Below are 27859 nucleotides of genomic sequence, written 5' to 3'. Positions count from 1 at the left end.
CCCTGAGTTTCCTTTGTTATTAAATAGAATTTAATTTGAACTTCCTTGCTTCCCTCACCTTACTGTATCTTCATTACTTTAAGGACAAAAATGTTTCTCCTAGGTTCTTAGTGCAATAAGCCCCTACCCCTGTACATCTCTCATGCGCACTAAGGCTTTCTTTGTCCCCTAAGGCTTTCTTTGTATCTGTCCCCTAACCAGTGACCAGCTGGTCCTGCAGTGAGGAGTTGAGGGGAAGAGAGAGGCATGCAGCAATAAGTACCCTCAAGTATGTGGTTCTGTGGTGTCATGCATGGACCCCAGGGTTGCTTCTATTCAGTTCATTAGATACACTTAGCACAAATGTATCATTTGTGTGTGTGTGTGTGTGTGTGTGTGTGTGTGTGTGTGTGTACCCCACACTGAGAATTGATTCCAAGACTTCATACATACTAAGCATGAGCTTTATCACTGAACCAACCCTTATCTCCATTTTAACTACTTTCAAATAATATGGTTCAGTAGTGTCAGACATTCACATTGTTTTATAGCCAATCTCCAGAACTGTTTCATCTTCAGCAGCTGATCTGTACCTGTTACATAGCTTCCCCGTGGCCTCTCCCCCATCCTCAGCTCAGGCAGCTCCCTTTATACTTTCCATATATGAGTCTGACCACCAAAGATACCTTGTATTAGTACAATCATACAGTATTTGTTTCTCTATGACTGGCTTGCTGCATGTAGCATGTTTTCAGGTTTATCCAAGTTGTAGCATGTATCAGAATTTATTTCCTAAGGACAAAAGTCGTGCACTTTATGTATGTACCACATTTTATCAATCCATTTGACTACTGAATTTTTGGTGCTTATCTTATTTGTTTGCTTGTTTATTTATCGCTTGTTTGTTTAGCTGAGCTTGCTCAGCTTGCTTGGTGAACTTGCTTGCTTGCTTGACTGGGGCTCTACCATTTGAGTCAAATCTTCAGCTTATTTTGAAGTCTTATGGATGTTTCTCGCAGGCTGTCTTTGAACCACAATTCTCTGTATCTCAACATCCTGAGTAGCTAAGATTATTGGTGTCAGCCACTGAGATGTTGCATGAGTGTATAAATATCTCTTCAGGCCCCTGCCTCTAGTTCTTTTGGGTATATACCTAGCAGATATAGGTATATACCTATATCCAGCAGAATTGCTGGATCAGGGGCTGGGAAGGTGGCTCAGTGGTAGAGTGCTTGCCTTGCATGTGTGAGGCCCTGGGTTCAATTCCTCAGCACCACATAACGCAGAAAAACCTGGAAGTGGCGCTGTGGCTGAAGTGGTAGAGTGCTGGCTTTGAGCTGAAGAGTTCAGAGACAGCGCCCAGGCCCAGAGTTGAGTCCCCACGACCAACAAAAAACAACAACAACAAAAAACCCAAAACAAAACCAAGGATTGCTGGATCACATGATAATTCTCTTAAACTTTTTGAGGAACTTGTACTGTTTTCAACAGCAGCCACACCATTGTTTTTACATTCCCACCAGCAGTGCATCAGGGCTGCAATTTCTCCCATTTTCTTGGCAGCATATGTTATCTTTATTTTATATTTGAAAAAAAAAAATTGGCAATGATGGGATTGGAACCCAGGGTTGGCAGCATATGTTATCTTTATTTTATATTTGAAAAAAAAAATTGGCAATGATGGGATTGGAACCCAGGGCCTTGTGATGCTAGGCAATACATGTTGGATCTTTATCACTGAGGTACATTTCCAGACTTTATTTTTATTTTTTTATTTTTTGGGTCCGGTCGTGGAGCCTGAACTCTGGGCCTGGGTACTGTCCCTCAGCTCTTCAGCTCAAGGCTAGTGCTCTACCACTTGAGCCACAGCGCCACTTCCGGCTTTTTTCTTTTTGCTTATGTGGTGCTGGGGAATCGAACCCAGGGCCTCTTGCATGCAAGGCAAGCGCTCTACCACTGAGCCACCTCCCCAGCCCCTCCAGACTTTATTTTTATCATTTTATTCAAGTAGAAATCCTAATGAATATGAGGTGGATATATAAGCTTTTCATGAGAGGTCTTGAAAGAAATGTTACTTTTAGGAAGCCCTGATGGGTTGCCTACAAATCAGAAGAGGGATAAGAAATATAGTTAATCATCTGTATACATGTTTGACCAACCATGCATGGATTGAAGATATTTTGAAACTATTTCTGTACTAAACATGCACAGACATATTTTAATCTTCAATCCCTAAACATTAAAGCATAACAACTATTTAGACAGCGTTTTGCACCAGGTGTTATAATAAGTAATCTAGAGATGATTTAGACTATGTAGGAGGATGTGTAGGAGTTATATGCAAATATTATGCCATTTTATAAGAGGGATTTGGGTGTTTATGGATTTTGGTAACTGAGCATGTTCCAGGGTTGGGGAGATGGAATTTGGAGATGTTTCCCACTTTGTCATGGGTGTTGGTGGGTAGCAGTGACGTCTTACCCTCTTTTTTTTCAACTTTGAGTGGGAGCACTCTCCATATTTTCTGCACCTTGAATAGGCCCACAGTATGGTGGTCCTAGGTGGCCTGGTGTTAGGTTGTGCAGATTGAAGTCCTCATGACTTTCTTTTCCCTAGTATAGGTGATTGGAAGCCTCATTCCTCTGAGCTAGTATTACTGGTCTAGTTAGCTGCTCTGCACCATTGCAGGGCATCCAATCAGTCTGGGTGGAGTGGCAAGACTTGGACCTGTTGCATACACCTACCTGTATGCACGTGTAGGTACTGCTCTGCCTCCCTCCCCCATTGCTGATTCCTCCAGAGGCATCCCAAGGCACCAGCCTCTCATTCTTCCTTTGTTCCTCCCCTATCTTTGCACATCCCCTCCACTCTTGACAGTATCCCACTTGTGACCCACCTCTTCTGCCTCTCAGTCCCCAACTCCCATCCTCACCTCTTCTTCTGTGCTCACCTCTCACTCCTCCTGGCTTCATCCCCTTGCTCTTGCATCCTCCCCCATCTATTTTCACACACACACACACACACACACACACACACACACACACACACACACACACACACACACACACACGGACTACTCCACTCTCCTAATGACCTAGTAATTGTCAGGGCGGTAGACTGACCTCTGGGGACAGCTGTGTCACACAGGGTCCAGCTATGAGACTTGATACCACACCGTAATGAGTCCACAGTGCCCTTTTACTTGGGCACAGTCTGCTGATGGTCATGCTTAGAGACCCAGGTCATGGCTAAGTAATGCCTTTGGGTACTATGTTTTGGAGGCGGTCCTACTAAATTTCCCTCACCCCTTCTTTTCCGGGCTTCCTCTTCTTTTTTCTCCTCTTCCTCTTCTCTGCTTCCTCCTCCTCTTCCTTTTCTTCCTCCTTCTCCCCTTCCTCCTCCCCCTTCTTCTTCCCCTTCTCTTCCTCTTTTTCCTCCTCCTCTTTCTTCTCCTTTTTTCTCCTCCTCTTTCTTCCTCTTCTCCTTCTCCTTCTTCTTTCTTTTCTTCTTTCATTTCCCTTCCTTTTCCCTCCCCCCCCCCCCCTTTTCCTTGTCTGGTAGTTAATTGGAGATAAGAATCTCACAGCCTTTCCTGCACTGGCTCGCTTAGAACAGTGATCCTCAGATTTCAGCCTCCTGAGTAGTTAGGATTACAGGCAAGAACCACCAGCAACCCTGCCCCTTTCTGTCTTTATAAACACATACTGAAAAGGCTGACTTACCATGATCAAGATTTTCAGAGCTCCATTAAATATTACAGAGTAATGTCCAGATAGTAAAATCAGGTGCTCAGTGTGGAAAGGGAGGAAGGAAAATGGGAAAAAATCATGATATTCATAATTATGCATATTAAAATGTCTTCCCATTCAGAGATACCACATCTCTTCATTTTAACAGTTTTGTATTTTTGGCCCCTAGGTAAATTTGGTTATTTCTTTCATAAGGGTTTTATACCCTTTGTGTGATGTTTATTTCCATCAGCTTCTCATGTGAATTCTACCTAAAAGTTCAAGTATCAATTACTAACAAAACTTTTCAGTAGCAAGGCCAGCAATGCAATTAACTCCAGGGCCCTGAAATTCCCCTTTACCTTTCCCCCCTCACCACAAAATATAATTGTGATGTTCTACTCTCCTAAAAAAATGAACACAGCTTTGCATATTAGTAGGAGTGATATCTGACTTGACTTTTCCTCTTACCTGGTCCCCTTGTACTTTTTGCCTTCGATATTCTAAGAATAAATTCATCACTGTTATTCCCACATTAGTCCTTGTGTTCTCTGCAAGCGGGTGGAGAAGCTGTGCATATAGCATTCATTGCCTGTGGCCGTTTTCAGCAGGGTGTTAGCTCCTTGGCAGCCCACTCGCTAGTGGCCAGCTTTGTGTCTGGGCTGGACATGCTCTTTCTCTTTCTTCAAGAAATGGATGGAGGGGCAAAGCACAGGGCTCACTTTAACATGCAATCAATGAAAATGAGGCCACTGATAGACTTGGAGAATTGGTGGTAATGGGCAGGAAGGGACCATTGTTTTAATTGCCTAGTTAATTCCTTTATGCACAGAGATGCACAGACATGCTTTGTGGGTTGGATTTTGGCCCCTTTCTTGCTTTTTTCTTTAAGATTTTATTTTCATCAGAAAACTAAGGAGATGGTGTTTATTTGGTAGCCTCGGGCAAAGTTATTTCATTTTTCCATTATTAGAGAGAAAATACTGCTACATGTCCTGAGGTTGACACTACATCTGTGTAAGTTGCAAAATCAAGAGAAACATTGTGGCAACGCTTTGAGAATACAGCAGATAGTTAATCCTACTTGGGAAGTCTAGAACTGGGTAGAAAAGGAGCGTCTACTTTTTGCTACTTGTTTTTAAGTAGCTATACTAAGGGATTTCAATTCCACCTGTCAGTTTATGAGCACAGTGCATCTTGAGCAGGGTTTCCCTTTTCATTATTCTCCTCCATGTCTCCTGACCCCATCCATGCCCTCAAGTTTCCTAGTCCCATTTTCACTATATACATTGAATATTCATTTGTTTACTTCTCTTTTTTATTTCACCCTTCCTGATAACCTCAAGTTCAAAGAAGTTACATCATTAGAATCCTCTGCTGCATATACCATACTTTAGCCAGTGTTTGAATATATATATGCATATAAATCTGTATATATTTACATAGGTATTATAAGTTAAGTCTAACTTTAAAGATAATACTTCACAAATTAGAAATAACATGGCATTTATCTCTGGGCCTGAATTAAGAGGCATACTTTTTTCAAGTTCATTCATTTCTCAGCAAATGTATTCTACTTCCTGATGGATGAATAAAATTTCTTTTTATCATGTTTTTTTCATGAATTCATCCATTGAAGGACATCTAGGCTGTTTCCATATCTTGCTTATAGTGAATAGTGCAACAGTGAGTATGGTTGTACGAGTATTATATCCTGATTTGTAATCTTTTGGATAAATGCACAAAAGTGGTATCTCTGGATCATAGGGTAATTCTATGTTTAGTTTTTGAGGAATCTCCAGAATGCTTGTCTCTAGACATTTGCAGAGTCAAAGTACAAATTCTTGTTTGTTTGTGACAGTGTCTGACTATGCAACCAGGCTAGCCTGGAATTCCTTATTTGCCTCCCAAGATGACAGGTATACGCCACTGTGATCTGCTCAGCAGTACTTTTTGCTGTTCACAAGTGGTCTAGCATACTTCTTTCTATTCCTACCTGTCCTCTTCTCCTTATTTGGTGCTGAGAATGAGACTTCTGATGTTTACTGATTCCATGGTAACACTGCAGAACCTTGAGTGATACAAAGGAGGAAACTGTTTACAGCCATTCAGGTAATCTGTTTTGAACAAAAGGTTTTACATGTTAGCAATCTTGAGGAAAGCTCTGACTTGCAGTGTCAAATCTGTCAGATTTTCAAACAGAATGTATCTTAGTTTCCATCTAAGAATTAGTCATGGGTTTGTTGTTAGAAATGTCCATTTCCAGAAAGATTTCCTTTAGTTTTTTGTTTGTTTGTTTGTTGTTGTTGATATTCACGGGGCCTGAACTCTGGGCCTGAGCACTGTCCCTCAGCTCTTTAGCTCAAAGCTAGCCCTCTACCACTTGAGCCACAGTGCCGCTTCTGGCTTTTTCTGCTCAAGTGGTGCTGAGGAGTTGAACCCAGGGCCTCATGCATGCAAGGCAAGCACTGTACCACTGAGCCACCTTCCCAGCCTCTCTTTAGTTTTTTTTGTGCAGATATTGGGCCTTGAACTCAGGGCTTTGAGCTCTTATTGAGCTTGCTTGTGGCTAGGTATCTACCACTTGAACCATACTTCCAGTTCCAGCCTTTTGCTGACTAACTGGATATAAAGTCTCTTGGATTTGTCTACCCAGGCTGGCTTCGAACCTTGACCCTTGGATCTCATCTCTTGACTGGCTAGGATTACGAGCATGAGCCACCTGCACCCAGCTCAGGAAGCTTTTTCATTGTGGTTTTGTTGCTGCTAGGTACTAAGTGACCAAGTTTGGGACTCGGTTACTTTGTGGTTAAGGATAGTGTGAAATTGGGTAGTAATGTTCAAAGGTTATTGCTACTTTAGCTGTCTTTCTGAAGCTTACTTTTAGTTTATCATTTGCAAGTTTTAACATTCAAACAATTATGGGGACATTTGGGAAACCTCTGACTTCTAGCTAATCCAGTCCCATGCCCATCAGACACTGGATGACAGTTTAGTACTGTATGTACAAATCACCATGGAGTTCCCTTTGTGTTAGTAAACGGTCTCTAGGTGCTTTTAATATGTAACAGCTCTCTACCTTAGGTTTTCCTATGATTTGCTGTTTTTCTTTATGTGTGGAAAAAAAAGTTTCAATATAGAGATCCACTCATTCATCTGAATGGTTGTTCAGAATATACTGCTAGTTCATTTAAATGAAAAGTCTGATGGAACGTTTGAGAGGGAGAGCTTTGTTCCTTCAAACTATTGTTCTATTTTTACAAGTAGGGTAAAGCTCACTATTAGGAACTTTCATGTTTTGCCTTGGGGTTCCAAGGTCAGCTGTGTTGCAGTCTTCATTCCTTTCATTGTGTAACTTGCAGAGTAATTAGGACAGAGACCCTAACTTCCATGTGTGGGTAAAGGTTCCACAGCATTACAAAGGGTCCAAGAGGGCACAAGAAGCGACAGGTATCATTTTGCAAATTGACTGCAGTGTGGAGGGAAGAAGAGGAGGGCCTGGTAAAGGAGAGAGCAGTGGGAAAAGGGGGAGGAGTGGAAGATGAGACTAGAGGTAGTGGGTAGGCCCTTATCACAGAGGGTCCCTTAGATGTCCTGTCCAGAGAATTCCAGTGTTGGCCTGCTTCTGTGGAGAATGTTCGGTGTGTGCCCACCCATGAGGAGCCTAGGGTGGAAGCATTGAGCACCCTCATGGAGGAAGTAGAAGACACCAGTGGTCACACAGGCCTTTGCTGTGCAGAGTGGGGTCCACAGGAAGTTCTGAATCATGCCTAGTCCACACAGGTTGGCCTGAGAACTCCCTGCTTTCTCTTAGAGACCTTGTGATGGAACCAGTTATTTTTGGTTGGAAGTACATCTGTAATATAAGCAGCTATTCTTCCTGACCACTTTGGATTAGGAAGACCCCACTTTATAATACTGTTCCATTGACAGTTAAATTTCCCCTTGTGTCTGGGAGGGCATTCCAACCATAGCAGTAGGGTGTTATTAGGTAAGCCTGTGGGAAAGTATGAGTCACCTATAAGGATTTTATAGTTGGAATTCAATACCATCCAATGGGGGCTGGGAAGGCAGGGAATGGAAAGGCTGGTCTCCGGTGCTTTAGGCCTGGCCCCTGGTACCAAGAGCAGCGCTTGGGCTCCTTGGAGGGCTGTCAAGTCTGCTCTTGTATGTGAGGCATAGATAGTAAAACAGTTACTACAGTGTACTTTCAGCCTGTGCAACTACTTAGTGTGTGCACAGACCCGGCCCAATTGGCTGAGGATAGCTCTTAGCCTTAGTGGGTCTCCTGGGCCCATTCTGTGAGATACCCTGGTAGCTCTTGTTGCCTGTACTTTAGCACCTTATTCCTGAAGTGGGACCTCAAGACAAGGAAGTTTCTGCATTTTTGCACGGCCCCTGTTTGTACCGAAAGGATGAATGACAATGCAGCATCTCCTTGTTTGAACCTCAGGTCAATAAATAACACCACAAGTTCAGTGCTTTTCTTATTCTGAGAATAATGTGCCTCCTTATCTGCTTTGTGAGAAGATTTTTTCATTGCCCAGAATGAGTCACAAATTGGATCTTTTCCAGAGTACTTGCATTGTTGGGGCTCTTCGGAGGTAAGTGAAGTACATCTTTTCGAGGCAAAGTGGATGCTTTGTTCATTGGGGCTGGAAGTATTGTGCTGCATGGTCAGATCTGCCCAGGGCTGCACACTGGACCCTCCCTTTGTACTCAGGTGGCCAGTGTGTGGGCAGTATCTTATAAGGAGGGGTGCAGCCATACTTGGTAGGGAATGCTATGGGCCAGGAGAGATTTAAATCAGTACCTTCTGCTTTTGAGGACTGACTAAGATATCTTGCTTAGTATAGGCTAACAGGGGAGAGAGATCTAGCTCTGTTTTGGTCCTGGTTGTTTAACCAACCACTTTGAAGTGGTAGAAACCAGCTACTGATATATTGTGCTCACCTCGCTGTTCAGGTTGAGAATGTGTCTCGACCTCTATCAACCATACTGGAGGATTTGCCTGCAGGTGGCTTCTTCACACCCCCAGAGGAGCAGATTTAGCACTGGTGGTTAGTCACTCCAGTCTTGTGCCTCAGATTTTTTTCTTCCATGACCCAGGGCTCCTAGACTAGGGGTTGGAGCAGCTGAAGTGACATGCCATCTGAGTGCAGCTTCACAAGCCCCTCAGTGTCACCTTTGACCTTTATTGTCAAAGCAACCCAAGCCACCTTGGAAGACAGACACACCCACCTTCATGGGAGGTGTGTCAAGACATTTTTGGACAAGTTTTTTTTTTTTTTATTTTTTTTTTTATTGTAAAGCTACTATACAGAGGGTTACAGTTACATGAGTGAGGTTATGAGTACACTTCCTCTTGAACATTGTTACCCCCTCCATTGTTTTCCCCCTACCATCCCCTCCCTCCCTCCCTTCCCCGAGGTTCTTTTTTTTTTTTTTTTTTTTTTTTGATTGTGATTAAATGATTACATAATTTCAAAGTCACAAGTTCATTCTAACTTCCCTGGAGCAAATTGTCTACCACAGTCTGTAATATATAACAGTGTTCACATGTTATATACCATATTTGTGATCAGCAGCATGAGGATATTTAGTAGTGGTTCAACCAGATGAGCGGGAGTTCTTTGTTTCTTAAGTCCTGTTAGTTTTGTTGTATCACCTAACCTTTTGGATTTAGCATCCACTTATGAGGGAGACCATGTACCGTTTGTCTCTTCGTTCTTGGCTTACCTCGCTCAACATGATTCCTTCTAGCTCCATCCATTTCCCTGCAAATGCCATTATTTTGTCATTTCTAATGGCTGCATAATATTCCATTGTGTATAGATACCACAATTTTTGGATCCATTCATCTGTGGTGGGGCACCTAGGTTGTTTCCATATCCTAGCTATTGCGAACAGTGCTGCAATAAACATGGAGGTGCACGTGTCCTTGTATATTGGTTCCTGTTGTTCAGGGTAGATGCCTAGAAGTGGTATGACTGGGTCGTAAGGGAGGTCAATCTTTAGCTTCCTAAGGACCCTCCAGACTGCTTTCCAAAGTGGTTGTATAAGTGTACATTCCCACCAGCAGTGTAATAGGGTTCCTCTTTCTCCACATCCCCTCCAGCATTTGTCGTTGGCTGATTTGTGGATGTGGGCCATTCTGACTGGGGTAAGGTGGTATCTCAGGGTTGTCTTTATTTGCATTTCCTTCACCACCAGGGATGATGAACATTTCCTCATGTGTTTCTTTGCCATTTTTATTTCTTCATTTGAGAAGTCCCTCTTTAGTTCCCTTGCCCATTTAGTAATTGGTTTGTTAGGTTTGGGAGGGATTAGTTTCTTGAGTTCCCTGTATATACAGGATGTTAACCCCTTGTCTGATATATTGCTGGTAAATATTTTTTCCCAATTAGTTGGTTGTCTTTCTAGCTTAGTTGCGATAGATTTAGCTGTGCAGAAGCTTTTTATTTTAAGGTAGTCCCATTTGTTGAGTCTCTCTCCAACTTGTTGTGACCCTGGGACTCTGTTCAGGAAGTTCCTTCCTGTGCCTATTAGTTCAAGTGTCTCTCCTACTCTGTCCTGCAGTAGTTTCAGAGATTCAGGTTTAATGTTAAGGTCTTTAATCCATTTTGAGTTGATGTTGGTGCATGGTGATAGGCTGGGGTCCACTTTTAGTTTTCTGCATGTGGCTGCCCAGTTTTCCCAGCACCAACGGTTGAAGAGGCTGTGTTTCTTCCATTGTATGTCTTTGGCTCCTTTGTCGAATATCAGCTGGCTGTAGGCCTGTGGATTTATATCTGGATCTTCTATTCTGTTCCATTGGTCTTCGGGTCTGTTTTTGTGCCAGTACCATGCTGTCTTTGTGATTATAGCTCTGTAGTAGAGTTTGAAGTTCGGCATGGATAGCCCTCCCATATTGTCTTTATCCCCTAGAATTGTTTTGGCTATTCTAGGTCTTTTGTTGTTCCATATAAATTTTTGGACTGTTTTCTGTATTTCAGTGATGTAAGTCATTGGGATTTTAATAGGAATTGCATTGAATTTGTATATTAGTTTTGGAAGTATCACCATCTTTACTATATTAAGTCGGCCTATCCAGGAGCATGGGAGGTCTTTCCATTTCCTAGTGTCTTCTGCAATTTCTTTCTTTAACTTTTTATAGTTCTCATTAAATAGTTCTTTTACATCTTTGGTTAGGTTAATTCCTAAATATTTTATTTTTTGGGAGGTTATTGTGAATGGGGTTGCTCCCTTTATTTCCCTCTCTTCCTGTGCGTTATCAGTGTATAGGAAGGCAACTGATTTTTGTGGGTTTATTTTGTATCCTGCTATTTTGCCGAAGTGACTTATGATTTCTAAAAGTTTGGGGATGGAGTTTTTGGGATCGTGGAGGTATAGTATCATGTCGTCTGCAAAAAGGGATAGTTTCACTTCTTCTTTCCCTATGCGGATCCCTTTAATGTCTTTTTCTTGCCTTATTGCCCTGGCTAAGGGTTCTAGGACTATGTTGAAGAGGAGTGGAGACAGTGGACATCCTTGCCTTGTTCCTGTTTTTAGGAGGATTGGTTGTAGCTTTTCCCCATTAAGTATAATATTGGCTATTGGTCTGTCATAAATGGCTTTTATTGTTTTTAGAAATGTTCCTTCTGTTCCTATTTTCTCCAGAGCTTTTAGCATGAATGAATGTTGAATTTTATCAAAGGCCTTTTCTGCATCTGTGGCGATAATCATGTGATTCTTGACCTTGGCTCTGTTGATATGCTGGATTACATTTATTGACTTACGTATGTTAAACCATCCCTGTGTCTCTGGGATGAAGCCTACCTGATCATAGTGTATTATTTTTTTTATGTGTTTCTGGATTCTGTTAGCTAGAATCTTGTTAAGGATCTTTGCATCTGTGTTCATCAAGGAGATTGGCCTGTAATTCTCCTTTTTGGTTGGGTCTTTGCCTGATTTGGGGATGAGTGTGATATTGGCTTCGTAGAATGAGTTTGGGATAGCTCCCTCCTTCTCTGTTTCTCTGAAGAGCTTGAGGAGTATGGGTATTAGTTCTTCTTTAAAGGTCTTATAGAATTCTGCTGTGAATCCATCTGGTCCTGGGCTTTTTTTTGTTGGAAGACTTTTGATAGCTTCCTGTATCTCATTATAGGATATTGGCTTATTTAATTGGTTAACTTCTTCTTTGCTCAGTTTGGGTAACTTGTATTTCTCTAAAAATGCATCCATTTCTGCCAGATTTTCTTCCTTTAGAGAGTATAGCTTTTGAAAGTAGTCTGTTAGAATTGTTTGGATATCTTGGGTACGTGTTGTGATGTTTCCCGTGGCATCCCTAATCCTATTAATATGGGTTTCCTCTCTTCTTTTTTTAATTAATCTTGCCAACGGGCCATCAATTTTGTTTATTTTTTCAAAGAACCAGCTTTTTGTTTGGTTTATTTTGGTTATGGTTTTCTGATTTTCTAATTGGTTAATCTCTGCTCTCAATTTGGTTATCTGGCTTCGTCTAGTAGCTTTAGGTCCCATTTTTTCTTGTTTTTCTAGCTGTTTTAGTTGCAACATGAGATTATTTACTTGGTCTGTCTCCATTCTCTTGATGTGGGCACTGAGGGCAATAAATTTGCCCCTCAGGACTGCTTTAGCTGTGTCCCACAAGTTTCTTTGTGAGGTGTTTTCATTTTCATTGAGTTCTAGGAAATGCTTTATTTCTTCTCTGATCTCTTCTGTTACCCAGGCCTTGTTAAGGAGTGTGCTGTTCAATTTCCATGTATTAGAGAAATTTCTGCGGTATGCTTTGTTATTGAGAGCTAGCTTGATTCCACTGTGGTCAGATAGGATACAGGGGATTATGTCGATCCCTTTGTATTTGCTTAAGTTCCTTGAATGAACTATGATATGGTCTATTTTGGAGAAAGTTCCATGAGCTGCTGAGAAGAATGTGTACTGTGTTGTTTTAGGGTGAAATACTCGGTAGATGTCAGTTAATTCCGCTTGAAGTATGGCCTCACTTAATTCGGTAGCTTCTTTGCCAATCCTCTGGTTGGTAGACCTGTCCTTTGGTGAGAGTGGCGTGTTAAAGTCTCCTAGTATTATCGTATTGGGATCTATTTTATTCTGTAAGTTTGAGAGCATTTGTTTAACATATCTGGGTGCACCAATATTTGGGGCATATAAGTTGATGATGGTTATATCCTCCTCTTGGATTGTTCCCTTTATTGATATGTAGTGTCCGTCCTTGTCTTTCTGTACTGATTTTAATGAAAAGTTTATTTTGTCAGATATCAGGATAGCTACACCTGCTTTCTTATTGGGGGAATTTGATTGGTAGATCCTTTTCCACCCCTTCACTCTGAGTTTGTTTGTATGTTTGGCTGAGAGGTGGGTCTCCTGAAGGCAACAGATGGATGGGTCTTGTTTTCTGATCCAGTCCTCAGTTCGTTTTCTTTTAATTGGCGAATTCAGCCCATTTATATTAAGAGAAAGTATAGAGAGATGCATTGTTGTCCCTGCCATTCCGTTTTCCTAAGTTTTTCTTCTTTCCTTTCCTCCTGTGCTTGCTCAGTTAGACTTTGAGTAATGCCTGTTTGGGGCAGGTCCCAGTTCCTGGTTGCTTTCTTCAGGTTGTGTCCCCCCTCTTAGAATTCTTTGTAATGCTGGCTTAATGTTTATGTATTCATTTAGTTTTTCTTTGCTATTAAAAGTTTTCAGTTCTCCATCGAATGTGAATGCTAGCTTTGCCGGGTATATCAGTCTGGGTTGGCAGTTATTGGCTCTCAGGGCTCGTATGGTGCTTTCCCAGGCTTTTCTTGCATTCATTGTTTGTGTGGAGAGATCTGCAGTGATTCTAATTTTTTTCCCGTTGTAGTATAGCTCCTTCTTCATTTTTGCTGCATGCAGGATTGTTTCCTTATTATTCAGATCCATCATTGTTACTATTATGTGCCTAGAAGTGTTTCTCCTGGGATCTTGCTTGTTGGGTGTTCGATAAGCTTTTGTGATGTAGTTAAGATGGTCGTTTTTGAGGTGGGGAAAATTTTCATTGACTATCTTGTTAAATAGGTGTTGCATTCCCTTGCTCTGGAATTCCTCACCTTCGTCCACTCCGATTATGCGAAGGTTAAATATTTTAGCATTATCTGCTTGCTCTTGAATTTCCCTTTGGTTTAATTTGAGTGATTTTTCCATATCTGTCACTTTTTGGTCCAGTTGGTGTATTCTGTCTTCTGTATCTGACACTCTACCTTCCATTTCATTCACTCTGTTGACCGTGGCTTCTATTGTGGTTTGCATGGTGGAAATGGATCCCTTTATGGATTCAATGTTGGTTCTCAGAGTACTGATCTCACCTCTCAATGAGGTGAGATCAGTATGCATTACCTCTAATTTGGCGTTTATCTCACTTCTTACTGAGGTTTGTGCAGCTTCTATTTTTGCATCCAATTTTTGTTTGATATCCTGTATATCTTTTGATAGTTCATCCTTGTGCTCTTTCAATTTCTGATCCATTTCTCGCTTTATTTCTTGAGTCATTGCCTCCAGCAACCCTTGGATGTAGTTTTTGTCTTCCATTCCTGCTTTGCTCCCACTGGGGCTCTCCCCTGCGTGGCTGCTGGCTTTTGAGGTGAGCTTGCTGTCCTGGGTAGTGGTAAACCTTGTGATTTTTCTCTGTGATTTTCGCATGGGGGTTCAGGAGACTGCTCTTCAATCTTGTTTTGGTGTGTCTGTCTTTGCTTGGTTGCTGATTCTGTATTGGTAGAGAGAGTCTGTGCCTGATCTGGATTCTGTTGGGAGCCTATTTCCAGCTGCTATTCACTTAGGATTCTCAGCTCTCTGCTGTAGCAATTCCCGCCTTTGGAAGGGTTGAGCAGCCTAGACTGCTTGTGTTTGCTCCTGCGGGTGCTCTTGGGAAGATCAGATGCTCTGGATGCACTCTCCCAAATACTGGAGTCTGCTATGGGCTCCTGATGTGTTTTTGTTTGTTTGTTTTGGGCTGGTTGTGGGCTTGAACTCTAGGTTTGGGTGCTGTCCCTCAGCTCTTCAGCTCAGGGCTGGCACCCTACCATTTGAGCCACAGCCCCACTTCTGACCCTTTTTGCTTTGTTAAGGCGCCGGTCCCCTGGCCTGGTTCCGGCCCCAGCCTGGAGCGCGCTCGTTAGGCCTGTGCTAATGTGTATACCACCTTGGTTATGCAGCCTGGAGGACACAGTTCCAATTTCTTCTACTGTTGGTAGTCTTGACCCAGGGGCACTGTTCCTGGCTTGAGCATTTAAGCTCCCTTCCAGGGGCGCTCTTGCTCTGGCCTGGCCAGCAGAGTGTGCTCCACCGGCTGGTGGAGCTCTCGAACAGTTCCCAGTTTTAGTGGGTCCTGTGGTCCGGGTGTTGGGGTAGGGAGTCTAGGTCAGGGTCTGGGGATTCCCTCCAGCTCTGGTCTCCCTTGATGGATTCCCTGTCCCCTGATGGGTACTCACCCTGTAGGTCATCAGTTGTTGTTGCAGTCCGAGTTCAGTTGGGGTGGTTGCGGGCTGGGTTGGGCGGCCCCCCGCCGGGTCGTTGCGATCGGGATTGGGCGGGTGGTCTGCCCACAGGTCCCTTTGTGGCGCTGCTGGTGCTGGGCGGCTTTGGCGGGATGGAGCCTCTCCGCTCCGGTGGAGAGTGATGGGTGGGGTGGGATCCTCCTGGAGACTCCCGGCTGGTAGGTTTCTCTGTTCCTGGCGATCCGCTGTTCTGCAATCCGGTACCTGGTGATCTGCAAGCAGCCCCCTGTGTCTCTGTGGCTCCGGCAGCCCCCGCCGGGCCGGCTGGCCGGCGGCTTGGCGCACTGCCGCGGGGCCAGTAAAGGTTGGGGGGGGGGTCTTTGCTCTTCTCTGTTCTGAAATTCTTCTTTTCCTCTCTTTCTTTTTTTTGTTATTTTCCACCTCTGGTTTTTCTCTGAGTGTTCGTCTTTTTGTTGTTGTCGGTCTCTTGGGGAGATTAAAGGTTGGAACTCGAACTCTCTTTTTGGTTGGAGAGAGCTGTGGCGTTTCCCTACTGCCCCGTCGCCATCTTGGTCCCCCCTCTGGACAAGTTTTTTTTTAATATTTTAATCTTTAATTTTTTGGAGGGATGGCTAAGGTGGCCCTGGGGATTGAATCATGCCTAAGGCTTCTTTTAGTTTATTTTTTTTTAGATAAATACCTCCTGGTAACCAGCCTCAAGCTGTGGTCTTCTACTTATGTCTCTCTCGAGATGGGAGCACACATGTGTATGCTGCCACATCTGACCCTAGGACACATTTCAAAAGCTTCATTGGGAGCCCAACCCCATTGTATGAAACCAGTAACACTGTAAGCTTTGCACTGAACCCTTGGTAGACACAGTTACAGGTCAGGTGATACACTTTGGTGCCCAGGAGAACTTGAGGGATGCAGTAAACCCCAGCAGCAGACTGGATGCAGTAACAGTGCTCCAGAACATTCTGTGGCCGTCATACTTTAATGTGCTTGATTGCTTGCCTAAACTGAAGTGTTCTGGCCCTGAGAGGAGCTGAGGGCTAGAATCACTGGGCATGTCCTGAAGTGGGGGGGTGTTTTCCATGTTGGACTAGGCTTAGTTGCTCCTGAAAGGTTCTCTGAGGTGACTATCACTCCATTTGAGTTTGAACCACATGGCATCAGAAGTTGGGAGGTTATCATAGAGGCCAAGTTTGGAAATGAACAGGTACCTTTCTTTTCTTCCATACATATGCTTGGTTCTGAAGCCCTGGACAAGGCACACAGGCCTTAGCAGGAGGCCTCATGCTAGGAAGAGGTGGCTTGGCACTGGGAGTCATTAGGTTCCTGGCCAACACAAGCCACAGGCAATTTCTTGACTCCTTCCTATTTGCTAGTGGCATTGAGGTAGCAGAGGGTTATCATGTGACCTTGGAATTAGAAACAGTGAAAATACAAGGCATTGTCCGCATGGTGGGGTTTGAGGCTTTCCAGAGCTGTACTTGAAAGCATGGAGCAGGCAGGGTTGTATTCTAATGGCCCCATGCATGTCCTTAGTTGCTCCCTGTGCTGACACCGATCTTCCCAAGGCCAGGTCTCAGTTTCTACTCACTGGTTTGACATCTTCATCAGGTCATCCCCACCTCCACCAAAGCATTAAATTTATGGCTTCTGGCTCCACTGCCACCACCCTCCCCTACCACTCACCTTCTTCTTGCTCTGCCAACCCCTCACACTCTTGTTTCCAGTGAAGGTACAAGCTGGAGCATCTTGTGGACTTAATCACTCTTTGGAGCTGTTGTCCATTGCCTACTAACCAGAGCCCAGCTATCAAGGAATGTGATAGGAAAAGAGAATGAAGGTTCTGATATTTGGTTCATTAGCAGAGTCTGTGGAAACTGAATAAGAAACCACCATCCTGGCTCACCTTGACCCTGCAGTTTCCTTCTTCAGGGTCCTCTGCCAGCATTGCTCGCCCTTCCCTGCCACTTACTACAGGATACAGTAGTTACTTTCCTGTGCGTGGTTCCATGACTTGCCTCCCCTCTGTTCCCCAGGACAACACTGACTGCAACCTGTACTTCTCTGACATGTATTTTACTCAGGTTGCTGTCAACTGTGGTGAAGGACAAGAACTCTTCTAGCTGGAATGAGCCTAGTACTTCTGGTCTGATTAGTATAATAGGATTGGTAAACTGTGGCCCATGGGCCAATTCCAACAGACTGTTAGTTTTTGTAGGACTCAGGGGATAAGAAAGTTTCCACAATTTTTAAATGGTAGGAAAAAAGTTAAAAAGAAGAGTACTATTTCATGACACCTGGAAATGATATGAAGTTGAGTCCTGTCTGGGATTGCTGCTGTGTTTTTATGAGTTTCCTGTGTCTAGGTGCCCTGAGGTACTGGAGGTGAGTCCTGGCAACAGAGATTATGTGCCCCCGCCCCAGAGCCTCAAGACATAAAGTTTTGGAAATACACCTTTCTATACATTCTTAGAAAGGTTTGCTTCAGCAAGTACTTAGCACAAGTTCTATGCATCTTTCGTGGTGTCCCAGGTAAGGGAAGTATACCAAAAAAATAGAACACCTTTGCCACTTTGGAGCTTGCCTTTGGGGGAGGGGGCACTAGATAGTAAGATTATAAGCAATTAGATATATGGGTTTTAGGTTAATCTAAAGTGCCAAGTCAGAAAAGCTAAAAAATTCAGGACTTTTTTTTTAGCACTGATATGATACTCCATCACCATATCTTTGATTATTATGTCTGAGAAAGTGTAGGAAGTGATCTGTTATTGGTAGCGTGTAAATTCAGATCTAGGGATCTTGTGATATCAAGGTACTATCAGAGTGGCCAAGATACATCTTTGCTTTCTGTTGGTTTGACCTCTACAAGCATACAAATTATTAAAAAAATATTACCAGAAGGTAACAAAATTACCTTCTGGCTATATGCATACGGCATATATGAAACAAGTTTTGTATTTAGACTTAGACCCCAGCTCAATCTCATTATGCATGTGCACATATTTCAAAATCTGAGAAAACACAAAATCCCAAGTACTCTTGGTCCCAAATATTTCAAGTATACTGAGTCTAGAACTCTGCACAGGTATATAGGCTGGTAAAATGTGCCGTCAAACATAAAGAAGTAGGAATGAGGATGACAGAGGTGTTCTGACAAGTAATTAAGAAAACTTTCTCAAATACGGAACTTTGGGGCTGAGACCTATATGAGTTGAAACATGGGAGGAGATGGGAAAACAGTTGTAAGAAGAGTAAGTGCAAAGACCGTGGAGCTGGGACAGACTTGGCAAGGTGGAGAAACTGCTCCTGCATACTGGCTCCAGCCTGGAACGAGGTATAACGTTATCAAGAAAGCCCTTGATGTTTAACACAGAAAAGCTTGTAACATGGTGTTACATTTTTGCAAAAAGAAAGCCTTTCACACAGCAAATGGACAAGGAGGTCAGGAGCTAAAAACTATAATTTACCTCTTTATTCCTTGGCAGTAGGGGAGAGGAAATAGGAAACATTTGTAGGAAAAGATATGGGAGCAGTTATTTGTTAATAGTGGGGGATTATGGTAGGGGTGGTATTTACTGGAAATGGGGGCAATTGCTTGTTGGTTGACAAGGCAGTGATACATGTTTCTTGTAGGGGCAGTGACATTGTTCATGGGAAGATTTTGAGCTGTGACCTTATTGACCAGGCCTACTGGTTGTTTCTTCTCTGGTCCATTCCTGAAAAGTGCCTTCCCAACCATAGAGGTTATTTATGAAAGGCCCAGAAGCTTTTCCTGGCAGACAGTGTTAAGAACTTGGTCGCGTAAGCATGTGTGTCCTGGCTTCAGGTCTGTTATGGTCTCAGTGATTTCAGTAGTGTCAGGGCTCCAGAAACTAGAATCACCTGGGCCACTAAATACTGGGCCTTCTCCAAAGACTGATTTCACAGGCCTGAAAACCTTGATTTTAGTGGTTGAGACTGGAAAGTTGGTTCCCAGTTCTCAGTTATTTTCAGTTATTGTTAGGTCAGCAGAGCATTTTCAAGGCTGAACTACTGTGGATCCGGAGCCTGGCTGCCAGACCTCACACATTGCTTGGCTCCTATCAAAGACTGAAAAAAAAAGAAAACAAATCAGATTTCAAATGAAGCCCACACTTATGCTCAGCAACTGCAGCTCTCTTGTTGCTATTTGGGGGCATGTATTTCTCCTCTGTGTTCATCTGATCACCAAATCCTGGGTTAAATGCTGGTGGTAGGTGTTAGCTTTCAGTGCAGGAACACATTCTTCTAGTCTGCTTCCTGTAGTCCAAGAAGGACCCATTCTGCCAACACCAGCCAGATTATCCTTTGGAAAGCCACTGTGTAGCTTGGGCACATGACCTGTGTATGTTGAATGGTTGGTGGATGAGCGAGGAAGGATTTAGGAGACTTTGGAAAAAGAAAGCAAAGCCAGCATGGAGCCTATGTATGATCTTCATTGCTTAAATGCTGCCCAGTGATCAGACATTCTGGGGTACAGTGTTACATAGTGTAAGTCTGTGTGAGGGGCAGGAGAACAGTTTCCTGAAATCCCGCATCTGTGAGATAGGCATATACTTTCAAGCTTGGAGTGCTGATCAGAATGCCTAACGAAAAGGTGCCAAGGCACTTTGCAGCCATTTAAAATGGGTGGGGAGGTCAGGTGCTGGTGTGTCGGGCCTATAATGGTAGCTATTCAGGATGCTACCTGAAGTGGAGCCTCCATCCTTGTTGTGGTGATGGCCATTCTAACAGGAGTGAGATGGGATCTCCTTGTTTTTTTTTATTTGCTTTTCCTTTATGGCCAATGTTGCTAAGCATTTCTTCATGTTACTATCTATCTTCAGTTCTTTTGAAAAAATCTCTATTTAGCTCCTTTGACCATTTATTAATTTGGTTATTGAATCTTTGGCAGTTAAGTTTTTTGAGCTCCTTTTATACTCTAATTATTAGGCTCTTGTCAAACATTTGGCAAAGATCTTTACCCATTCTGTAGTCTGTCTTTTTAGCTTTGTAACTATGTCCTTCACTGTGCAGAAGCTTCTAAGCTTGATGCAATCTCATTTGTCAGTTTCTCTTATTTTTTAAGCCTTGAAATTCTAGTCAGGACGTTCCTGCCTGTGCTACTAAGTTCTGATGTTTCTCTACTCTTTCCTGTAGTAGTTTCAATTCTTACATTGAGGTCTCCAATAGACTGAATTCATATTAGTACTAGGTGAGAGACAATGGTCTAATTTCAGTCTTCTGCATATGGATGTCCAGTTTGCCCAACACCATTTGTTGAACAGGATGTCTCTTTTCCAACATATGTTTTTAGATTCGTTGTCAAAAATCAGATGGCTGGAGGTATGTAGGGTTTATTTCTGTGTCTTCTAGTTGGTTCTGTGGGTCTTCAGGTCTGTTTTTGTGTCAATCCCAAGCTGTTTTGTTCTACAGCTCTGTAGTAAAGTTTGATGTCTGGAATTGTGATACTTCTAGGATTACTTGTTTTGCTCAGGATTGCTTTAGCTTTTGAGAGCCTTTTGTGGTTTCATAGGTACTTTTAGATTGTATTCTCTCTCTCTGCGAAGAATGATGTTGGGATTTTGCATTGATTTTATAGGATAGCATCTTTGTAGTATGGCCTTTTTCACTATATTCTAGTAATCCACGAACACATGATCTTTCTACCTCCTGGTAGAACTTTCTTCAACATTTTATGGTTTTTGTTATAGAGTTCCTCTATGTTTATTCCTAGGAATTTATTAAAAATTGTTTTGATGTTATTGCAGACAGTTGTTTTCCTAGTTTCTTTCTCCATTTGCTCATTGTAAACAGAAAAGGTATACAGAAAAGGTACTGTTGGTATACAGAAAAGGTACTGACTTTTGGAGGTTGCTTTTATATCCTGTTACTTCTTGATAGATTTTCTTGAACTGGATTTCCAGCATACCCAAATATTTAGATATACATGTGGTACAGATTGTGAGTGATGTGCCTTATTTATTTACAGGGTGTTTTGAAAATTTATTTTGTGTTCCATGTAAGGGAATTGGGTTTTAATCCCTTTATCAAAAACAGCAAATACATTCTTTTAAACTTTTTTCTTCTTTTTCCCCCCAGGTTGTGGGGCTTAAACTCAGGGCCTGAGTGCTATCCCTTAGTTTCTCTGTGTTCAAGGCTCTACCACTTGAGCCATAGGGGCACTTCTGCTGTGGTTAGTAGTTAATTGGAGATAAGAGTCTCATAGAAACTTTTCTGCCTAGGCTGGCTTCAAACTATGATCCTCAGATCTCAGCCTCCTGAGTAGCTAGGATTACAGGCATAAGCCAGCAGCGCCTAGCTATTTTTTTTTCTTTTATACAGTGGTGGGTCACTTAATAACCAGATCATGTCCTGAGAAATGCATCCTTAGGTGATTTTGTCACAGTTTGAGTAAGACAGTGTACATTTTTATCAACACAGATGATATACTATCCATACCATCTGGCCTCTTTTTTGTGTGTGTGTCAGTCTAGGGCTTAAACTCAAGGCTTGGATGCAGATGTGCTGTCCTTGCCTTACTGTGCTCACGGCTAGTGCTCTACTACTTGAGACACAGCTCTGCTTCTGGCTATTTTGGTGATTAATCCGAGATAAGAGTCTATGGACTTTCCTGACTGGGCTGGCTTTGAACCACAATCCTCAGATCTCAGCCTCTTGATTAGCTAGGATTACAGCCATGAGCCATGTTGCCTCTCTTTTAAAAATTTAAATTTCTTAGCATGTATTAGACAAAGGGTTTCACTGTGATTTTACATACATGTACTTATGTACTTTGATCAAATCCTTCCCCATCTATATTACTCTTTCTTAACCTCCTTCCTCCTCTCCCCTCCTTTTTAACAGTTCTTAATGGGTTTCATTATGCTATTTATATACTTACATAGGTACATGCATACATATACACATACATACAGATACATAGATAGATGATAGTCTTTCTGTCATCTTTACCCCATCACCCTCTCCTTCTTACATCCATACTGTCACCTGTAAACACTCCCCATTTTACAGTCATTTATACCATTTGCATGTCCTCTTTTTTGTTTTTAATTTTTTGTTGTTGTTGTTGGTCGTGGGACTTGAACTCTGGGCCTGGGCTCTGTCCCTCAGCTCTTCAGGTCAAGGCTAGCACTCTACCACTTGAGCCACAGCGCCCCTTCCTACATGTCCTCCTGATGTACTCAAGAGGCTTGGTAAACATGAGATATATGAGGCTATTGTTAACATGTAAGAAAAACACTATACTAAACACATAAACCAGTAATGTTGTATTTCATTATCACTATTAAGTATTACGTGCAGTACATGAGCACATGTGCTGTACTTTTATATGATTGGCAATTCATACCTACATCACAATAAGCATGTGAGCAGTGTGCTGCATTGCTTTGCATTACCTCATCACAATAGTTAATGATGTCACTGGACTGTTGTATCAGCAATGATAGGAACTTTGCCCCTCCACTAAAATCTTGTGGGACCACCATTGTATTTTCAGTCTGCATGGGCTAGAGTGTTGCTGTATGCCTTTTGATACTGACTTCTAGTGTTACGTATAATGGGCTTATGTCAGCTTATTTGGTTCACATGTTTACAGAGTAATCAATTCCCAGCTGTCTCTTTGAGGCACTGTAAATCAGGTTGCAAAGTTTTGGAACCTTTTTTTTTTTTTTTTTCCTGCCAGTACTGGGGCTTGAACTAAGGGTCTGTGCATTGTCCTTTACCTTTTTTTTTTTTTTGTCCATGGTACTTGCCACAGCTCTACTGCTAGCTTTTTTTCTTTTGTGATGGTCCTGGGCTGGAACTTAGGGCCTCTGTACTGTCCCTGAGCTTCTTTTGCTCAAGACGAGCACTGTACCACTTGAGCCACACCTCCACTTCCAGAATTTTGGTAGTTTAATGGAGATAGGTTTTTCCTGCCTGGACTGGCTTTTAACTGCGACCCTCAGATCTAAGCCTCCTGTGTAGCGAGGATTACATGTGTGAGCCACTGGTACTTGGATTAAAATAATTGTTTTCAATAATGTTTGACTTTTAAAACCTATGTCCCGCTACTTCCAGCCTACTGCCACAGGAAGCTACAGGAGGAAGGCTGCAACTATTGGAAATTACTTATGTGCTTCCCTTAGAACAAATGGACTGCTTTCAGGCTGAGATGTTGGCCTGTGCTGGGCTCTGAGTTCCTTTGTGTGCTCCAAAGAAGAGCAGGTAGAGCTCTTGGTCATTTAAAGAAAGCTAAAACCCCTTGACACAAAAACACCATAGAGATTTTTTGTGTTTTTTTTTGTTTGTTTGTTTCTTTTTGCACTATTAAGTATAGATATTGTGAGAAAAGGGACAACATTCTTGACATTCATTTTCCTACTTGGGTGGCATGTGTTGCTCATGTGAATGAGATCTCTGTATCTTGCAGGGATTCTCATGTAAGCTGTCCATTAGAGAAAAGCATGACATGGACACTGGTAGCATACGATCCCCAGCAGTAAGGACAGAGCGGGATACTTTCCTGAGATGGTGCTCAGGAAGGCTTGGCCTAGATCATCTGTAGAGGTTAAGGGGTGGGGAGTAGGGGAGAGTTCTTTAATGAGGCATTCCTGGAGTGGGCTGCTATGGGGGTCTGATAGGGAAGTGGCAAGTCCAAGCTGTCTTGGCTGAGCCAGGCAGGAGGGGATATGTCCAGATGCCAGCCACAATCTAATAGGTCTGAGTTGTGAAGTATATCTGGAACTTACCCATTTATGCCCATTCTCCTTAACCTACAAGGAGTAGTAAAGCAGGGGTTTGGCTACCAGCTTCCAGTGGGAAAGCGGGGAGGGCCAGGAAGGAGAAAGAGTCCTCCAGGAAGATGGCCTTAGATGTTCTGAAATGAACTAAATGACCAATAAGCTTGAGAGATGCTCCTAAAAATGGATGCCAGCAAAAGTGGATAGGAAAACTACACAAACCAGTAGCCATGGAATGATTTGAAAAGGTTGTCCAAGGAGCTAACACAAGATGCTTAAGAATGGTTATAGGTGTTCCTTACATGGCTCCTTTGTACAAAAAGAGATGGTCTGATTTTAGTCTATGTTGAGGACTAAAGCCAGAGTGAGACAGTATATTTATTTGAGCTACCACAGTGAGGAAACATTCCCATTGCTTGGCCACAGGTGTCCCAGTGAGGTGATCTTTGTAGGCTCTGATGGGTGATCATGGTGCCTGGTGTCTGTTAGCCCAGATATCCTCAGGTATCTAAAAAGAGGCTGAGAGCAAGGTAACCGAAGCTTGCGGTTTAGCAACCTTTAGCTATCTCTTCCCCTCTGCATATTTATGTGCAAAGTAAGCATGTAAGCATAAGGACAAATAAACTCTCTTATATCAACACGCAAATTTAGGATTCTGGCAATTTTTTAGTCTATTTTTTAGTGTTTTTGAACAGAGTCTCACTGTATCACTCACACTGGTCTGGAAGTTGCTAATGTGGCCTAGGCCTCAAACTCAAGATCTCCTGAGTTCTGGGGTTTCAGGTGTCAGCCTATCACACCTGGCTTTCATGCTGTTTTTCAATGTATTTCTTAGCAGAAATCATACTGTACAAACATATCTTCATCTAGCACCATCATAACTGCTTTCTCAGGTACTAAGACCTAGAAGATGATACCCCCAACGTGTGGCATGTTGGTGTGTTGAGTACTTTGAACTGAGGATAGTCAGGGCCTCGGAAGCCTCCTCAGAACCTGGGCCTTTCTGTCCCAGACTGCTCTCAATCTCCCCCCAGCCTCTTACAAAACCCAGGAGTCCTCTTCCCTGAGCAGGTCATAGAAACTAGAATTCTTTTTCCTAGCAAGCCATAAAGCCTGAGAATACTGCTGTAACCCCCACTGCCCTCTTGTCTCAGTTTCCAGAAGGAAATTCCCGAACCAGCTTGCTTGAGAGTAGGTAGTAAGACACTCATGGCAGAAAGGCCCTGCCTCATTCTGGGGGAAGGAATGCTGCTGGCATTGTCAGAACGAATCTGGGCAGACCGGCCTGGCTCCCCCCCACCTCCCAACGTCATTACCTGAGTCCCTTTTTGTCCAGGGACTTTCCTACTAGGCGGTCCCTGCCTTATGACACTTAAGCATCAAATGGTCAGTTCCCTTTATGTCTTTCGGTCTTCATCTGGAAGGATCCTGTGCTTAAACATTTTCATAACACTTTCCCCTTGTTAGGAAGGATCTCCCCCGTTCTTCCCCCACACTTCCTATCACTTCTTCTACAAAATGCTTTCAGATCTCATCCATTGGCTATAGGGTTATTTATACAGCAGGTCTCATTTGTGAGGCATTTAGTTTTATTCCTTTGTGTGTGAGAGATTATAAATAGGGCATGGTCTTTGTGAAGGCAACTTTCCTATGTCTTTCTACTCTTGGTGCTTATTTCCTGAGAATAATACTCAAAAAGAATTCAGAGATATAATTGTCTGTTATGTTTTTAAATGATTAATGACTCAGCTGAGTACCAATCGCTCACACCTGTAATCGTAGCTACTCATTAGGCTGAGATCTGAGGAGTGTGGTTCAAAGCAAGGCAGGCAGACAAATATGAGCGATCCTTATCTCCAGTTCACCTGCAAAAAGCTGGAAGTTGGAGATGTGGCTTAAGTGGTAAAGCATCTATCTTGAGCAAAAAAGCCAAGCAAGAGGATGAGGTCCGGAATTCAAGCCCTCATACTGACATGCATGAACACCACACACACACACACACACACACACACACACACACACACACACACACCACACACACACACGCACGCACGAAAGTAAAAAATAGTTGCTGTGGTATAGCTTCATTTGAACTTCTCCCAGGTCTTGCTTTTTGTTTGTTTGTTTTTTATTGTTTAGGTCAGGTGGCTTTCACCTGGTACAAAGGATGTGAAAGATTTCAATGAAGGTAGGATGGCAAACAAGAAAACAAGTTTATTCTCTTTATAAGGGAAGAAAGGTTGCAGGTACCATATGCTGAATGGGGTGAGGACTGGGATCAGAACATTTCAGGTATAAAAGGATTGGACTGCTAATGTTTTGTTCTGTAGTTTTAGTTCAACTATCTATGCCAAATCGCTGCTGGAGTGGTCAGTTTAATGTTTTTGCCAGTGTGTGTGTGCGCGCGTGTGCGTACGAGTGTGTAAGAGTTTATACAATCCTTTCCAGGAATCCATTGTTAAAACAGGACAGCGGTAGGGTTCTGCTTCATTTCAGAAGAACAGTTTTGGCAAAACAAAGTAAAACAGCCTTCTTGCCAGCCAGAATGGAGTCCTATAAAATAGACCAGGTCAGGCTGATTTGAGCTGGAGGCCTTACCTTCCCCAGTCATGTTTTGGTATTGATTGCTGCCTTTTTATCATTTCTCTTTCTGTATTTGAAGAGAGATTTATGATATCAACAGCATTCCCCTTCTTGGCAATGGGGCTTCTTCTGAGGGATGGTCTTGGATACTGAATCCTACGCAGTAAGCATCAATTATGTCTCTGCTCTGTCCCAAGGGTAGCAGGGAGACAAAGCCTGGGCTTATTAGATATTAACCTCACAGTCTTCCCAAGCTCAGAGTCAACAGCCTGGGTCCAGGGGCATTTGTATCTGCTCTGTGCCCTTTCCCTGCACCTGCTTACACATAAGAATGCCAGGCCTGAAGATGCATTCTGTATCTGGGGAGAGGCCAGAGAGGAACGTAGACCAGATGTTAATACCAGTCATTTAAAAACAAGGTGTCTTGATTAGTGGTGGTATCATGTGATTTCTCATGTTTGGGGTACTGGATCACCTTCCCTTATTCAAAAATAATTGGACTAAGCCAGTTGCCAGTGGCTTGCAAATGGCTTACCTGGCAACAGGATTACCTGGCTTTTCAGGAGTCTAAGATCTGAGGATCGTGGTTTGAAGCCAGCTCAGGGAAAGTTTGTGAGATTCTGATCTCCAATTAACTAGCCAAAAGTCAGAAATGGAGCTGTGGCTCAACTGAGAGAGTGCTAGCTATGATCAAGGCCCCCTATCAGCAAAAAACAAACACATATGCACATGCATACTTGAACTGCAAACACCAAAACTACTGAATTGATAGAAGGATCATGTTTTTGTTCTTAATAGAATTTCAACAAGTGTACATTATTTTCTTCTTAAAGTTTAATTTGGGTTTCTCAGTGAACTTTAGAATATTGGTTAAAAATTAAAATTTTGTCAGTTGGAATCCTTGAATGTTATAGACATAAATATTGACTTTTTCCCTCCTTTTTTCTCTTATAGCTGTCTGGGGCAACTTCGTTAATATGAGGTAATTGTTTTTCATTACTTGGATATAGTAGTTGGGTTTTATAGAGATTTCATATTTCATATTTCAGTTATCTATACTTTGTTGGTGTCAGGGACTAATAAATAGCTGTTTTGGTTTTTTTGTTGTTGTTGTTTTGTTTTTTCTGTCGGTTGTGGGGCTTGAACTCTGGGCCTGGGTGCTGTCCCTAAGTTCTCTTCAGCAGAAGGCCAGCGCTCTACCACAGCACCACTTCTGGTTTTCTGGTGGTTAATTGGAGATAAGAGTCTGAGGGAGGGCTGGGAAGGTGGCTCAGTGGTAGAGTGCTTGCCTTGCATGCATGAGGCCCTGGGTTCGATTCCTCAGTACCACATAAGCAAAAAA

At 42.7% G+C, this 27859-nt stretch overlaps 1 protein-coding gene and 1 non-coding gene across 3 annotated transcripts in view; one reads left to right on the top strand and one right to left on the bottom strand.

The window, feature by feature from the left end:
* Positions 1 to 27859, top strand: part of Uxs1 (UDP-glucuronate decarboxylase 1) — a 99389-nt gene that overhangs the window by 8290 nt on the left and 63240 nt on the right. For both annotated transcript variants that reach the window (XM_042695494.1, XM_042695493.1), the window contains exon 2: positions 27472 to 27499. In XM_042695494.1, the coding sequence (XP_042551428.1) occupies positions 27472 to 27499 (28 nt within the window). The remainder of the gene's footprint in view (positions 1 to 27471; positions 27500 to 27859) is intronic.
* Trnaa-ugc lies at positions 1881 to 1949 on the bottom strand. Its single transcript has one exon. It is a non-coding gene; the product is annotated as a tRNA-Ala (tRNA).

This window comes from Dipodomys spectabilis, unplaced genomic scaffold (genome assembly GCF_019054845.1).
Source record: "Dipodomys spectabilis isolate Male_0828 unplaced genomic scaffold, ASM1905484v1 ptg000187l, whole genome shotgun sequence".
Lineage (NCBI taxonomy): Eukaryota > Metazoa > Chordata > Mammalia > Rodentia > Heteromyidae > Dipodomys > Dipodomys spectabilis.
Note: the sequence above shows the minus strand (reverse complement) of the source record. Positions and strands in the feature narration are given on the sequence as shown.